Genomic DNA, 15,353 nt, shown 5'->3' on the forward strand with positions numbered 1-15,353 from the left:
ACACAGTGCTCTGGGCCTGGGAGGAAGTGAGACACAAACATGCTCTCTCCCCGGAAATGAGTTTTGCTTTGCAGCACCCACTATTTGGCTAAGTCAGCTTCCCCCTTTGTTTGGTGTAAACTGCAGTCTGTGGTAAACCTGACGGAGCTTTGGCTCCAAAATGATCCTGATTCTCTTCAATTCAGCCTCTCCTCCCTGTCCATGGCTCGAACACATTCTATGGTTTTCTTGTATTGAAGAAAAATTCCTTGGTACCGAGAGCATGATGGCCTGTGTACAGAATCTATCAATGAAGAAAGAAAGGCAAGAAAAATAAAGATTAAATTAAATGTCCTTACAGCCTGCAACCCACTGTTAGAGACCTGACATATGAACAGATTGAGTTGCTCAAGGAACTCATGGCTGCCTTAGTGCCTTAATGTTTATCTTTGTTAAAGATTGAGAATAGGGGATCCCTGGGTGGCGCAGCGGTTTAGCGCCTGCCTTTGGCCCAGGGCGCAATCCTGGAGACCCGGGATTGAATCCCACGTCAGGCTCCCGGTGCATGGAGCCTGTTTCTCCCTCTGCCTATGTCTCTGTCTCTGTCTCTCTCTCTCTCTCTCTCTCTCTCTCTGTGTGTGTGACTATCATAAATAAATAAAAAAAATTAAAAAAAAAGATTGAGAATAACCTCACCTTAACGGCAGCTAGATCATGAAGGTCCTGAAAGCCTTGCTTCCAAATTCCTTAGAGTTTTACACTATCCCTGACCTCCACTTATTAAAAAGCATATCATCAGTCCCTCTGCACAATCCCAGTGCAGCTTTCTGCCCACAGTTCCTGTTCCTGCTATAATAAAATCACCTCTCCAACATTATATATCTTGAGAATTTGTTCTTGACCATTGGGATCGGCAATCCTGTATCACTGTGACAAGTCAGGACAGAACAGGAGACACAGAGTCCACCTGCGGCTGACTGAGGATGGAGCACTGTCCTTACAGTGTGCATTCACACCACCTACTGAACACCTAGTATGTGCCCCATGTGAGCCTAGGGATGTGGGACACTAATGGACATGGAAGAGTCCACACGATCAAGGAGTTGACAGTTTCTGGGGAAAGAGAGAGGACACAGAATAAACATATAATAAAAATGGGAAAGCTTGTCCCTGGATACTGAGGAGGGGTGAGCGTGGTGGGGTGGAGCTGGGACATTGGAGGTGTACCCAGGGAACCCCAGAATTTGATGTCCCACAATGACATCCCAGTCCTGCCCAGATAGTGATGGAGCAGGGTATGAGCAGTAGGGGGGATGTGGCAGGGGTGTGGACTCTGTCCCAGTGAGACAAGGAGTTCTGAACAAGGGGATGATGATGAGGAAAGTCAGAGTCCTCATGACATAGAGGAATCCAGGACAGGGATGAGAGTTGGAAGGAGGGGAAGGAGGTGGGGTTCTTGGAACAGTGTGGGGAGGGGCCTCCACCAGCTAGGACAGTGTGAGAATCCATTTCTGATGCAGCATGATGTCTACCTCATGTTTCCAGGATATAGGATCAGCCCCTGATCCAGGGGACTGTTGATGCGGAGTCCTTGGGATGCACATCCCTGCTTACTCTTGACTGACCTCTGATGAAACGTCACCAGTGCCTGTTGCTGTGGAGTTAAGTATTTCCTGTGCTCTTCAGGTGCCTTCTTTTCATAAGAATCTAATTCTTATTAAAGAATTAATAAAGAATTAATAAGATGTAATTTGGCAGATTAGCAGGAGAAAATCAAGTTTCATATCCTACATAGTGGGTATCCACACAGACGTGGAGAATTCCAAAGACAGTCAGGCACCATGACACTTATGTGAGTGAAGGAGAAGGGCAAGGGTCTGATGACCAAAGAAGAGAAAGTGCATTAGGGAGAAGGTGAGAGGAGTTGTTTGGAAAAGAGAGGTTGTCCTGCTCTGTAGATACATATCTTAGGTAAAGAGGGAGCCTGGTAATAGCTCTCTTCCTGGTACAAGCTGGAAGTTTTGGGGGATTATAGAGCTTTTCCTAAATCTGCTGAGTTTCATTTGTTTAAAGTAAAAATAATATTCATGCCAATGGGATCCAAGCTCAGGCAGCCTATCTTTAGCCAGTTGCCTCCCTTCTCTGACATTTCCCAAAGATACATGTGTTAAAACTTGTGCTAGCAGATTGTTCAGTTTTTTGACTCTCTCCTGACCATAGGCCAGTTTATTTAAACCCATTTCAGGAGGGGTTGATGGAGGTACATTCTAAAAGTAAGGCTTGTGGTTTAAGAAATCAGGTATTAAACAGGAGACAGTTGTATGGGAAAAAAAGGATGGTAAATGATTGAATGAAATTGTAAGTAGTTTCTGAGTTCTGAGGTCAACCAGTGGAGATTTCTTGATGTCAAGCTCATGTCATCTTCAGGTAGAGTGACAGAAGGCCGGGACAATCTGACACACTTTCCTGGTTTGTAGTTCAAATATGTCTGGTGATCTCTGTCCCAGAGAGCCACTGGCATGAAGACCACCTCTACCTGAGCCGCTGTGGTGACTTCTCTGAAGGTCTATCATTGGATTCACAGTTACCTTTCAGGACTTCAGGATATAGGCCAGTTTGAATGCACTTCCAAAGGTGGGAGAAAAAACAACATGCTAGTTTTCAGACTTGTAGCCAGAGATTTTAGGAAGCTAGAGAAAATCAGGATCAAGTTCAGGTTATAATGAACAGGAATCGACTCAAGTATTTACTCAGATGTGTCATTGAAATATATGTTTTCTCAACAACCAGCCTCATTTCTACTAAATATAGTTGCAGCAAGCATGGCTCTTGTTAAAATGTGATTTTCTGCAACTTTTGTGAAAAACCTCTGGACGAAATACTTAACAGCTCCCCCAGTATAGAAGCTAAGTCAAAACTTGTGCCAAGCCTTGTCATCAGACTTAGCCTGCAACACGCATACACTTGGGTGCACTGTCTGTTCTTGAGGTACCCAAATATCCCAAGGTTCCTGCCCTGCTAGGACATGACCTCCTGACTAGCCTGGTAAAGCTGTTGCAAACTCTGTAAGAAGGTGGTAGGATGATCTTTCCAAGAGGTTTTACTGGATCTGTAAAGCCAACCTTAGTTCCCTAATCTGACTGGTCATATCTGATTATGTGTGTATAGATGTATACAGATGCATATATCTCATTCAAATATGATATTCTACCCCTTGTTCGTTTCCCAGAGTTAGGAGTCTCTCCTGTTTTGTCACTGTCTCTAATTTTTCCCACTCATTTTATCTCCTTTTCCGCTAAGGGATAGTGGAAGGAGAGATGGGGTGACTGGGTGATGGGCACTGAGGGGAGCACTTGACGGGATGAGCACTGGGTTGTTTAGTATATGTTGGCAATTTGAACTCCAATAAAATATATATATTTATAAATATATTATAAATAAAAGAAAATTTATATATATAAAACCAGTATGGCATTCCAGTCAACATCTTGGTAATATAACCGATGTTTCCAGTTATATCTTCTTATAAAAAAACAGAATCTTAAAACCTTGTGCTATTGTCATAAAAGTATAAGAGTGCTCAATGACAGATTGTGAGTTTTGCAAGGATCCGGTATGGAGAAAAGTTAAATAGTTTCTTTTCTTTTTTTTAAGATTTTGTTTATTTATTCGAGAGATAGAGAGAGAGGAGAGAGGCAGAGACACAGGGAGAGGGAGAAGCAGGCTCCATGCAGGGACCCGACTTGGGACTCCATCCTGAGTCTCCAGGATCATGCCCCAGGCTGCAGGAAGTGTTAAACAGCTGAGCCACCTGGGGCTGCCCAATTAGTTTCTTTTGTTCAGGAGTGAAGCAGAGGTCACTGTCCCACAGGGGGAAGGTGCTGAGGACCTGCTCTCAGAGCCAGTGTAAACCAGAAAGGGTTTGGGTTCCTCATCTGGGGTAAGGAGTGCAGGGCCTGGCTTCCTTTGAGTCAGCACCGGGGGGTTCACCACTGATTTGTGTTCTCTGATGTGGTTAGGATCTCTCCTGGCCTGGTAGAGACTGTCAGGGCCCCATTCTCTTTGTCCTGTTAAAATCCTCAACTACTGATTGGTTTTTTGTTGCTTGTTTGTTTGTTTTGTATTTCTTTTTAAATCTTAGGTAGATCTCCAAGATGTGTGCTGGTAAAGGAGAGACACTAGGACAGAGATCCCAGAATATAGCTGGGGACTAAAATGACTTCTCTTGTGTCAGGAAAGCTATATCTCTCACTGTGTTTTTTTTTTTCTTTCTTTCTTTCTTTCTTTCTTTCTTTCTTTCTTTCTTTCTTTCTTTCTTTCTTTCTTTTTTTGACATATTGGACACCCTGTAGCTTTATCTGCTCACACTTCGTCCCACTGATGTGTCACCTGGATACCATAGACCCTCATGAACAGAGTGCATCAGCATGGTCCCTCCAAGATGAGCAGCACAGCCAAGACAGCTCTCCCCAAGGACGGCCTGCATCACCCTAGAGCCAGTGGGGGACAGGGTTTCTGTCTGCATCTTCCAACTTTGGGAGGGGCTCCTGGGCCCTGGGATCTCCACACCCAGTTTCCAATCCTTGTGCTCACCAGCGGCTCCAGACCTTCCCAGTAGGAAAGGATTCCTCTGACCTGGGAAGCCTTAGGGATGCCTGAGACAGGTTCTAGTGGTGGCTCAGGGCTCCCTTCAAGGTGAGGGAGGCTGGCTGATTACTGTGACTCCCCAGTTAATTCAAGATGAACTATATTTCATACCCTGTGGGAGAGAACAGTGTTGTGACAGGATGCACCACAGGGGATACAGTGACCTCTAGAGCACTCTGGTTAGTCTGCATCAGTATGTCCTCTCAGAGGTACAAGACAGCCAGAGGAAGCTCCTGCCTGACTCATGTAGGATCACTCAGGACCCCAGGGGGCCCTGCTCTATCACCTTCATGCCTGTGAGGACTCTTGGGGACTTGGGTGATTCTGTCTCCAGTCAATTGATCCCTCCATTCTGCTCTGCCTGCAGATCCCGCCCCCCGGATCTGCCCCACAGGAAAGTCAATAAGACGCTGGTGTCTGGAAAAGGCCTGGGGCAATGTGTCCAGGTGGCTACCCTCAGGGACCCTTGCTCTAAGTATGACTTCCCATTGTGCTCTTGATGAAAAAGGCAGTAAGTGCCTGAGTCCTTTCTCTGCCATCATTTCAGTAGTTATTTCTTACTGGACTTTCGCGTTTATGTCACTACTTTATAATTATCTATGGAAATAGATACTGTTTGTGTTTTTAGCTTTCCCCATTCCTTCTTTTTTCTTTGTATGAATATCATTCCTCATCTCAAAATTTGATAGATGTGAAATTACCTATTGTTTTCTAAAGTGTCAGGGATGCCTTAGTTTAATTGGAAGATCATGAGTATGATTGTTTTTCTGATATGAGTTTAGGCTCTCAAACATGAAGAGAAAGGAAAGAAGAACATGCATGGTTTATCAAACCAACAATTTACAAGTAGTTGCAAAATGAATGGCAGGCATTTTGGTATCTAACACTTGGGCAAACAGAGCTCTGAGTCTCACATTCCCCTGTTCCTGGAGACTCCTTATGCTCCTGCTAGTCCTCCTTCTCCAGGTTCCTTCCCCAGCCTTCCAGGACCCTCTGATCCTCAGCAGAGCACAATGGGAAATTGAGTTCAAAATGGTCCATGAGGCTCACTTGTTCACAGAGTGTTGGGTTCATTTCTGATAAAGAGACATCCTTGGTCAGCTCGCCCTGGACTACTGCAGACATGGCCCCTTATTAACGAAGAGGGGAGCACCATCGTTACATTTGTCACATGGACTCTGAGATTCCCAGTGTCCTCATGGCTGGAGGAGTGACTGCTAGGATCCTCCAAAGACACAAGGAGCAATGTCCCTGGGGAGGGAAGAAAATGTCCCAGAGAGGGATTAGAGTTGAGGTGATTTAGAGGCTGGGCCAGGAGTTGGAGAATGTTTCCATCTCCTCATACAGCTGTCAGGATTCTCAGCGAGGAACTTTGGGATGGACGTCACCAGGGTCATAAGTACATGATTTGGTGAAAGATGTCTTCCTGTCAGTCTGTGTCCCAGGTCACCCTGCAGACATTTGTGTGTGTGAGTTCTCAGCATGTTCCTTTCAAGATCTCCCAGGTGACTTGCAGGTTACTGTGGGGCAGGGAGAGAGAGGAAGCTGATTTACATAAAGCACTTGCTTATTCTCATAGGTGTGGAGTCATGAAAAGGTCCTGGGACACCCTTCTCCAGCCGAAGAGCCTGTGGAGCCCACCTCCAGTGAGGGTCCCCACAATGGCCTGGATGGTGCTTCTTCTCGGGCTCCTTGCTTATGGCTCAGATCAGGGAAATGGGCTCTGCATCTGTTCGGGGCACAGAGAAACAGGGATTCATGTGACCCTTGTCTCCCATAATAGCAGCTTTCTCTCTTTTTGGTTTTAGGTGTTGATTCTCATATTTTGGTGACTCAGGAGCCATCACTGTCAGTGTCTCCATGAGGGACAGTCACACTCACTTGTGGCCTCAGCTCTGGGTCAGTCACTACAAGTAACTACCCCAGGTATACCAGCAGAACCCAGGCAAGGCTCCTAGCACAGTTATCTACAACAAAAACAGCTGCCCCTCTGGGGTCCATGGTCGATTCTCTGGATCCATCTCTGGAAGCAAAGCCGCCTTCACAATCACAGGAGCCCAGCCTGAGGTTGAGGCTGACTACTACTGTGTTACAGAACATGGCTCCTCACATGGGAACAGCCTCACTCACCCACAACATTTCAGATAAGGAGGAAGTGAGACAAAAACCCCTGGGTCCTTTTATCTGGTCCTCTTCATTGAGAAGCTTCTGTGGAGCTTACAGTCAGGATCAGATCTGGTGTTGACCAGCAGGCTCTTACCATGGAGAAGGTCCACAGGGAGTTACCAGTGGTGGCAGGGTCACTTGTTGCCTATCCTGGGACCTGCAGCTGTCAAGTTCCGGAATAATTCTTTTTCATTCCTGGTTCCTGCCCTGAGACCCTCATGAGAGGCTCTGAGTTGTGTGTTTCACACAGAATAAGAGGTGGCTTTGACGTCCAGTCCCCTAGATCTGTCAGCCATGAGGTTTGCACATGCACATTTACACGTGTCTGAGGACATTTGAAAGTGCTATGTACTGGAGGTTCCTTATGAGGCTCCAGGCCAGCTGTCACCTCACAGCCAAAAGAGGGCTGGACTGACATGTGGCCACAGCCTTGGCTCTCACCTTACAGGGGACTTATCCATGTGCATGAAGGGGGTTGAAACATTGCACTTACTTTCTGTCTCCTCCCTAGAATAAAACAGCAGCACCCATCCTGGTGTGCAATGGGTTTTCTCTTCACTGAATTACTCCATTCAGTTCATTTCATAGTTGAAAGTCGACTGCACTTATCGTTGTAGAGATAATTATGATTAGAAGTTTTCAAGTTTTGAGGATCCCTGGATGGCTCAGTGATTTAGCATTGCCTTCAGCCTGGGGCGTGATTCTGAGGTCCAAGATTGAGTCCTGCATTAGATTCCCTGAATGGAGCCTGCTTCTCTCTCTCGGTCTATCTCTCTCTCTCATGAATAAATATTAAAATATTTTTTAAAAAAAGTTTTCAAGTATTATTCCATTCATGGCATAGTTCACATTTCTTATTTCGTAAAATGCCCATAGATAAAAATTCTAAATTCTACTACAATTGATTGATTGAGAACTGACAATACATATGGTCATAAATAGGAGCCACACAATGTGTACATCCATCTCTACTTGTCTTTTCAGATAGTCATTAATGGACACATTTCTAGTTTGCACTGGGAAGTGAGACTGGATGTCTGGTTCCTTTGTGATGAAACGGGGAGCTCACTGGTCACTGCTATGACCCCTCCTGCCATGTTCTTGCTGACAGGAGGCTTCCCATGAGCTGGGTCGCCCTGGGTGTGAGCTCTACTTCAGGGACAACCAAAGGCCTTTGCAGCATCTGAGCAGGGCTCTAATGGTTAGGTTTTAGTTCCAGATGTTCATGTGCTTCCTTCCCTGCATCCTCCTGCCTAGGCCACCCTGTGGAGAACAGGAGGAGAGAGACCCTTAGATGGTCCATTTGAGAGACCCCTCCTCATGGACTGAAGCTGTTGGACTTCCCCAGGGGTGGAGTGTGGATGTGCCTGAGGTGCCGCTGCTCAGGGATGTTGGTGGCAGTGAGGGAGACTGGGCAGGGGGGTTCCAGCAGATCTGTAGATCTCAGGGTTTGCTGCATGATGTCCTGCACATGTCCCACCTCCATATCACTACTTTCTGTACTAGTCACAGGCAAAGGGCAGCTGGGGACCCTCCATCTCTCTCCTCATATGTTGAGTGTCTTGTCAAGGAAGGGTCTAATCCTAATACATACAGCAGGCCCTGATCCACCAGCACTCACACCTCCCTAGGCTGGTCCTTTCCACGCCTCCTGATATGAATCTGGAGATTGCGAATGTAAGTACTTCTCTGGGTCAGTGGTGGCTGGGGCTCCATGGCCAGTTCCTATCATGACACAGCCCCTCTCTGTCCTCAGCGGTTCCCTGGACATATGTAGTAAATCCTCCATCTCTCAGGAAGAGGCCAGGGCCCCCTATGCATGACTGCAAAGGAGATGCAAGGAGAACAGTTAGGGTCTTTGCCCTCACATCCTTTAGGGACACAGAAGGTCAAAGCTGAGGCAACGAAGAGATAAAATACCTTTATGAGATTCAGCAGGTTCTCTACCCCTCATTCCCAGTGTTCTGGGTCCCTCACTCTGAAAGCCATTAGAAAAAATGGGTGAAATGTATGTTAGGGGGAGCCCAGGTGGCTCAGCGGTTTAGTGTTCCCTTCAGCCAAGGGACTGATCCTGGAGACCCGGGATCGAGTCTCACATCAGGTTTCGTGCATGGGGCCTGCTTCTTCCTCTGCCTGTGTCTCTGCCTCTCTCTCATAAATAAATAAATAAATAAATAAATAAATAAATAAATAAATAAATAAATAAATAAAATCTTAAAAAAAGAAATGTATGTTAGACATCTCTAACACATTTTTGCCTTTTTTCTGTATATAAATAAAAAGTTCAACACACAAAAACATACGGAAAGTGGGAATAAAAATATATCCTCTTCCATCCCCTGCATTTAAGAACACAAAGCTGGACATTTGTACTATAATGGGTCCATCTGGCTTGTGAAACTTTTTGCATTGAAGTTTTGGTTATGTGCTGTCTATAGTTTTTATTATTCTATAAAGAATAATGGAAAAGATACTCAAATTACTTGTCTTTTACTTTAACAGCTTGAGAGTCAAGATAAATCACCTCCATCGCATCACCTCAGCAGGATCCTCCCCATACTAGCACTGCAGTGAAGCAATCAGAGAAGGCACCATGAGGATCCGTACTTCTGGACAATAGGACGTGCTCCCATTCAATCAGGTCTGATCTTACAACTGAAATGTCCTGACACACTACAACAGACAAGTATAGGAAGACTTTTGAAGGTTGATTGAAGAAGGAAGACTTCAAACCAATTGAGGAAAACACAGCACAGCAGGGAGAACCTGGGGTTCCTTCTCTTGTATTATGTCTCCTATGTAAGATACGAGGCTGTAAGTTCCTCCAACCAAGAACTATCCAGAGGCTGAGAGCCATAAAATCAAGCCAAAAACCACCCAATCTCCAAAAGCACCAACTCTCATGGTCAGAGGATATTGAGATAAGTTGGCCTAAGGGGAGGAAATATTTGGAAAAACCTGCCCACTGCTTGCACACACTAATGAATCCCCCAACTGTGCCCTCATGTAGGGTTCACTTTATTGCTCAGCAGAGTCATGGTGTCCATAACCTCCTGGCAGAAGCAGGGAATTTCCTTTTGCCCACTTGCCATGGTGTCAGCTACTCAGTAGATGGCTTCGCCTCTATCCCATGAGAACATCAACAATTCTGGGCAAGGCAGGGCTAATTGGCTACTTTGTGCTCCAGTTCTTCCCAACCATAATTTTGGCATGTCCATGATCCCTGGGTGGCTCTGGGGTTTAGCACTTGCCTTCAGCCCAGGGCATGATCCTGAATTCCTGGGTTCGAGTCCCACATTGGGCTCCCTGCATGCAGCCTGCTTCTCCATCTGTATTTGTCTCTCTCTCTCTCTCTCTCTCTGTCTCATGAATAAATAAGAAAAATCTTTTTTTTTTAATTTTTATTTATTTATGATAGTCACAGAGAGAGAGAGAGAGAGAGGCAGAGACACAGGCAGAGGGAGAAGCAGGCTCCATGCACCGGGAGCCCGATGTGGGATTCGATCCCGGGTCTCCAGGATCGCGCCCTGGGCCAAAGGCAGGCGCCAAACCGCTGCGCCACCCAGGGATCCCAGAAAAATCTTTTTTAAATTGGCCTTGATCCCCTGGTAGGATTAGAGCTGAGACTAGTTGTGTGCAGTCTCTGAGTGATGAGGCACATGGAATGAGGGAAGCAGATGTGAAGAGGCACTGAGCCATGCATCAGATGCCCCAACCTGGGTAGAGCCCCAGAGGTCCCAGTGCTGTTTCCCTGACACCCTGTGGGAGAAAACAGTGATGTGACAGGACACACCACAGGGGACACAGTGATCTCTAGAGCTCCCTGGTCAGCCTGCATCAGTATGTTCTCTCAGAGGTATAAGACAGCCCAGAGGAAGCTTCTGCCTGACTCATTTAGGATCCCTCAGGACCCACGGGGTCGCTGCTCTATCACCTTCCTGCCTGAAAAGACTCCTGGGGACTTGTGTGATTCTGTCTCCAGTCTATCAATCCCTCCATTCTACTCTGGCTGCAGATCCCCACCCAGGTCTGCCCCACAGGGAACTCAATAGGAAACTGGTGTCTGGAGAAGGCCTGGGGCAATGTGTCCAGGTGGACACCCTCAGGGTCCCTTGCTTGAACTATGAATTCCAATTGTGCTCTTGATGAAATAGGCAGTAAGTGCCTGAGTCCTTTGTCTGCCATCATTTCATTTCTTATTTCTTTCCTTGTTTATGTCACTATATAGTTATCTATGGAAAAAGATATTGTGTTTTCAGCTTTCCTCATTCTTCTATTCTCTTGAGTATAGATACTGCTCCTCATCTCAAAACCCAATCGTAATGAAATTACCTATTCTTTCTAAAATGTCAGGGATGTGTTCGTTTAATAGGCTAATCAGGATTATGACTATTTTTCTTAGATATGAGTTCTGAATCTTAAACATGAAGAGAAATGGGAAAGAACATGCAGGATTTATCAAAAGAACCATTTACAAGTAAATCCAAAATGAATGCCAGTCAATATGGTATCTCACCCTGGGAAAAACATGAGGTCTATGCCTCATCTTCCCCTGTTCCTGGAGAATCCTTATGCTCCTGGCAGTCCTCCTTCTCCAGGTTCCTTCCCAGCCTTCCAGAGCCATCTGATCCTCAACAGAACACAAAGGAAAATGGTGTTCAAAATCCTCCATGAGGTTCACTTGTTCCCACAGTGTTGTGTTCATTTCTGATAAAGAGACATCCTTGGTCGGCACCCCCTGGACTCCTTGTAAACACAGTCCATGATTAATGAAGAGGAGAGCACCATCGCTACAGCTGTCACATGGACTCTGAGATTCCCAGTGTCATCATGGATGGAGGAGTGACTCCTAGGATCCTCCAAGGAGACAAGAAATAATGTACCTGGGGAGAGAAGAATATGTCACCCTGAGGGTTTAGAGTTGAGGTGATTTAGAAACAGGGCCAGGAGTTGGAATACATATCCATCTCCTCATACAGATCTCAGGATTCTCTGAAAGGAACTTTGGGATGGAGGTCACCAGGGTCATAGGAGTGTGATTTGGTGAAAGAGGTCTTCCTGACGCTCAGTGTCCCAGTCATCATGCTATCATTGGTGTGTGTGAGGTCCCAGCATCTGCTCCTTTCAAGATCTCCCGGATTATATGCGAGTTACCCTGGGCCAGGGGAAAGAGGAAGCTGATTTGTGTGAAGCACTTGCTTATTCTCTTAGGTGTGGAGTCAAGAAAAGGCCCAGGGACACCCTACTCCAGCCAAAGAGCCTGTGAGACCACATCCTGTGAGGGTCCTCACCATGGTCTGGATGGTGCTTCTTCTTGGGCTCCTTGCTTATGGCTCAGGGAAATGGACTCTGCATCCTTGAAGAGCACACAAAATCAAGGTCTCAGGGTGACCCTTATCTCTCATAACAACACCTTTCTCTCCTTTGTTTTAGGAGCAGATTCTCAGACTGTGGTGACCCAGGAGTCATCAGTCTCAGTGTCTCCAGTCGGAACAGTCACACTCACTTGTGGCCTCAGCTCTGGGTCACTGACTACAAGTAACTACACCAGCTGGTACCAGCAGACCCAAGGCCAGTCTCCTCGCATGCTTGTCTATGACACAAGCAGCTGTCCCTCTGAAGTTCCTGATCACTTCTCTGGATCCATTTCTGGGAACAAAGCCGCCCTCACCATCACAGGAGCCCAGCCTGAGGACGAGGCTGACTACTACTGTGGTATGCATGATGTCAGTGGGAGCAGCTAAAATTACCCACAGCATCTCAGATAAGGAGGTAGCCAGTCAAAAGCCCCTGGGCCCTTGTCTCCAGCCCTCATCATCGAGAAGCTTCTGTTGAGCTTAAAGTCAGGTGTATGACAGTGATAAGAGACAGCTAAGCACAGTGACAGAGGCAGATGAGGTGGGGGGCATAGTCCTGGGGCCATCATTCCCGAGCAGGGACACATGCCCTAAGGTAGTGTACCCTTTACTGGTGACCGCAGTAGAGCATATTCCCTGGGGATGCTGGCATGAAATGGTGCCTCCCTGTAACGCTTTCCTTTCTTAGTCTTGATACCAATGGATTCTCGAAAATGCTAGATAAAATGTTTATTAATACGAATTATTCTTAACATCACTAAAACTTTTTCCCTCATAAAACATTTAGAGCACAGATGAAATCCATACAGGTGAGAGCACACACCATGATACTATGTTTTAGGAAATATTACATTTATATATTCCATTTTTAAAAAGATTTTATTTATTTATTCACAAGAGACACACACACACAGAGAAGGGCAGAGACACAGGCAGAGGGAGAAGCAGGCTCCACACAGGGAGCCCACTGGGGGACTCGATCCCGGGACTCCAGGATCACACCCTGGGTTGAAGGAAGGCACTAAACCCTGCCACCCAGAGATCCCCAATATTTTCCATTTTTAAGAATTTGGTTTTCACTAACCTCTACATACAACTGAGATCAATAATCCTATGCTCCACTGACTGAGCCAGCAAGGAGCCTCTATAGATGCATATTTTCTTCTTTTATTAAAGATTTTTTTATTTATTCATGAGAGACATAGAGCAAGTGGCAGAGACATAGGCAGAAGGAGAAGAGCCTCACTGCAGGGACCCCAATGTGAGACTCCATCCCAGGACTCCAGGATCATGCCCTCAGCCAATGGCAGATGTTCAAACTCTGAGCCACCTAGGCACTCTAATTTAAAAAATATATTTTTTTAAATTCAATTTTTCAACATATAACCCCCGTGCTCATCCCATCAATGCCTTCCTTACTACCTGTCATCCTTTCCCTCATCCCCCCACCCTCCTCCTCTTCCGTAACCCTTTGTTTGTTTCCCAGAAGTAGGAGTCTCTCATGGTTGTTCTTTGTTTCTAATTTTCCCCTACTCAGTTTTCTTCCTTTCTGTTATATTCTCTTTCACTATTTCTTATATTCCACATATGAGTGAAACCCTATGACTATTGTCTTTATCCGATTGACTTATTTCACTCAGCATAATACCTTCCAGTTCAATTTCCTTTCTGATGGCTGAGTAATACTCCTTTGTGTGTGTGTGTGTATACAGTGTGTGTATATATATATATATATATATATATATATACACACACACACATATATATCTCACATCTTGTTTACCCATTCATCTGTCAAAGGACATGGTGGCTCCTTCTGCAGTTGGCTATTGTAGACAGTGCTGCTGTGAACATTGAGGTGCAGGTGTCCCGTCAATTCACTACAACTGGAGAAGATGGCGAAGGAGTACCTTCCTCAACTCACATGGTGCCACCAACTTACCTGGATAACTTTCAAAACATCCTGAACACCTACGAATCCACCTGAGATTTAAAGAAAGAAGAGCTGGAACACAACAGAGAAGAGGGTTTCCACTTCTAACAAGGTAGGAAGGCAGAAAAATAAAATAAAAAAGAATCAAGTGGGGGAGGGGCACCACGAGGAGCTGGGCTAAAGTGGGGCAGCAAAAGACACGGGCAGGAAAGCCCAGCCCTGGATAGTGGGAACTTTAAAATCTGTACCAGATTCTTCCTGGACATTAAAGTGCTTAAGAGGAAATTGGGCAAGATCGCAGGAAGGGCAGTGGAACCTCCAGTCTCCCGGGGTCACTAACAGTGGAAGCGCACCCAGGGAAAGCGAACCCCAGACTGTGGGTCTGTCTTCGTAAAGGGCTGGGACATGCCCTGCAGGACCCTGGGGAGAATCTGGTTGGTCAGGTGGGGGGCTCTAGATGGAGGGGGCTGTGCCCTGGGGCCTTCGGGGGCCACACCCCAGGATCACGATTCCAGCAGTGCAGGACCCGGATCCCAGTGCACCAGGGGGGCACAGCCCAGGATCCCACGTCTCCCACTGGGCAGGCGGAGGCAGGGGGGTGGCCAGGACAGTGAGAATTTTCCTGTGGCTGGGCGCCCCCAAGCTGTGCAGATCAGGGCACCCACGCCTCCCTGGGAGCATCCAGGCCCCTACAGACTGGGAGATGGTGGTAGTTACTGAAGGAGCTGACTCCAGGGATGGGGAGCTGGCCGCCACCAGTGCTGATGTCCTCCTGGTGTCACGCTGTGCCTGGGACAGAGCAGGGCCACCAGGGACCAGAGGTGTCACAGGGTAAACAGGGCGGGGGCAGCTCCCCCAGGTGCACACACCTGAGAATCAGCACAGCAGACGCTTCCCCCAAAAAATACACTGGAAGTACAGAGGAAGAGCAAGTTCTTGACCAAGCAGCACTGCAAAGCTCCAGGGGAAGACAAGGGATTTATAGTATATAGAACTAGAGGCCCCGTTTCCTTTTCCTTTTTAAATTTTTTCCCTTTTTCTATTACAACTCGTTTTAATATCAGACTAAAAATTTCCAATAAGTCTTCTCTATTCCCATCTTAATTACAATATTTTACCACCTCTTCATTTTTAAATTTCTTCTTTTTTGAGTTTCATATTTCTACGATTACATGTGTTAGATATATTATTCACTTCCCAATTCCTTCCAACACACTCAATTTAATTTTGGGAGATATATCTCTCAAAACATGAGTTTTGCTTTGTGTTTT

At 46.2% G+C, this 15,353-nt stretch overlaps 1 gene segment (V, D, J or C); it reads left to right on the forward strand.

Moving 5' to 3' along the window:
• Positions 1-12,084: 12,084 nt before the first annotated feature.
• LOC119877554 lies at positions 12,085-12,536 on the forward strand. The segment is given in 2 exon segments: positions 12,085-12,128; positions 12,224-12,536. Coding segments are annotated over 2 exon segments (357 nt in total).
• The last annotated feature ends 2,817 nt before the right edge of the window (positions 12,537-15,353 follow it).

The sequence above is a fragment of the Canis lupus genome, chromosome 26, assembly GCF_011100685.1.
Source record: "Canis lupus familiaris isolate Mischka breed German Shepherd chromosome 26, alternate assembly UU_Cfam_GSD_1.0, whole genome shotgun sequence".
Lineage (NCBI taxonomy): Eukaryota > Metazoa > Chordata > Mammalia > Carnivora > Canidae > Canis > Canis lupus.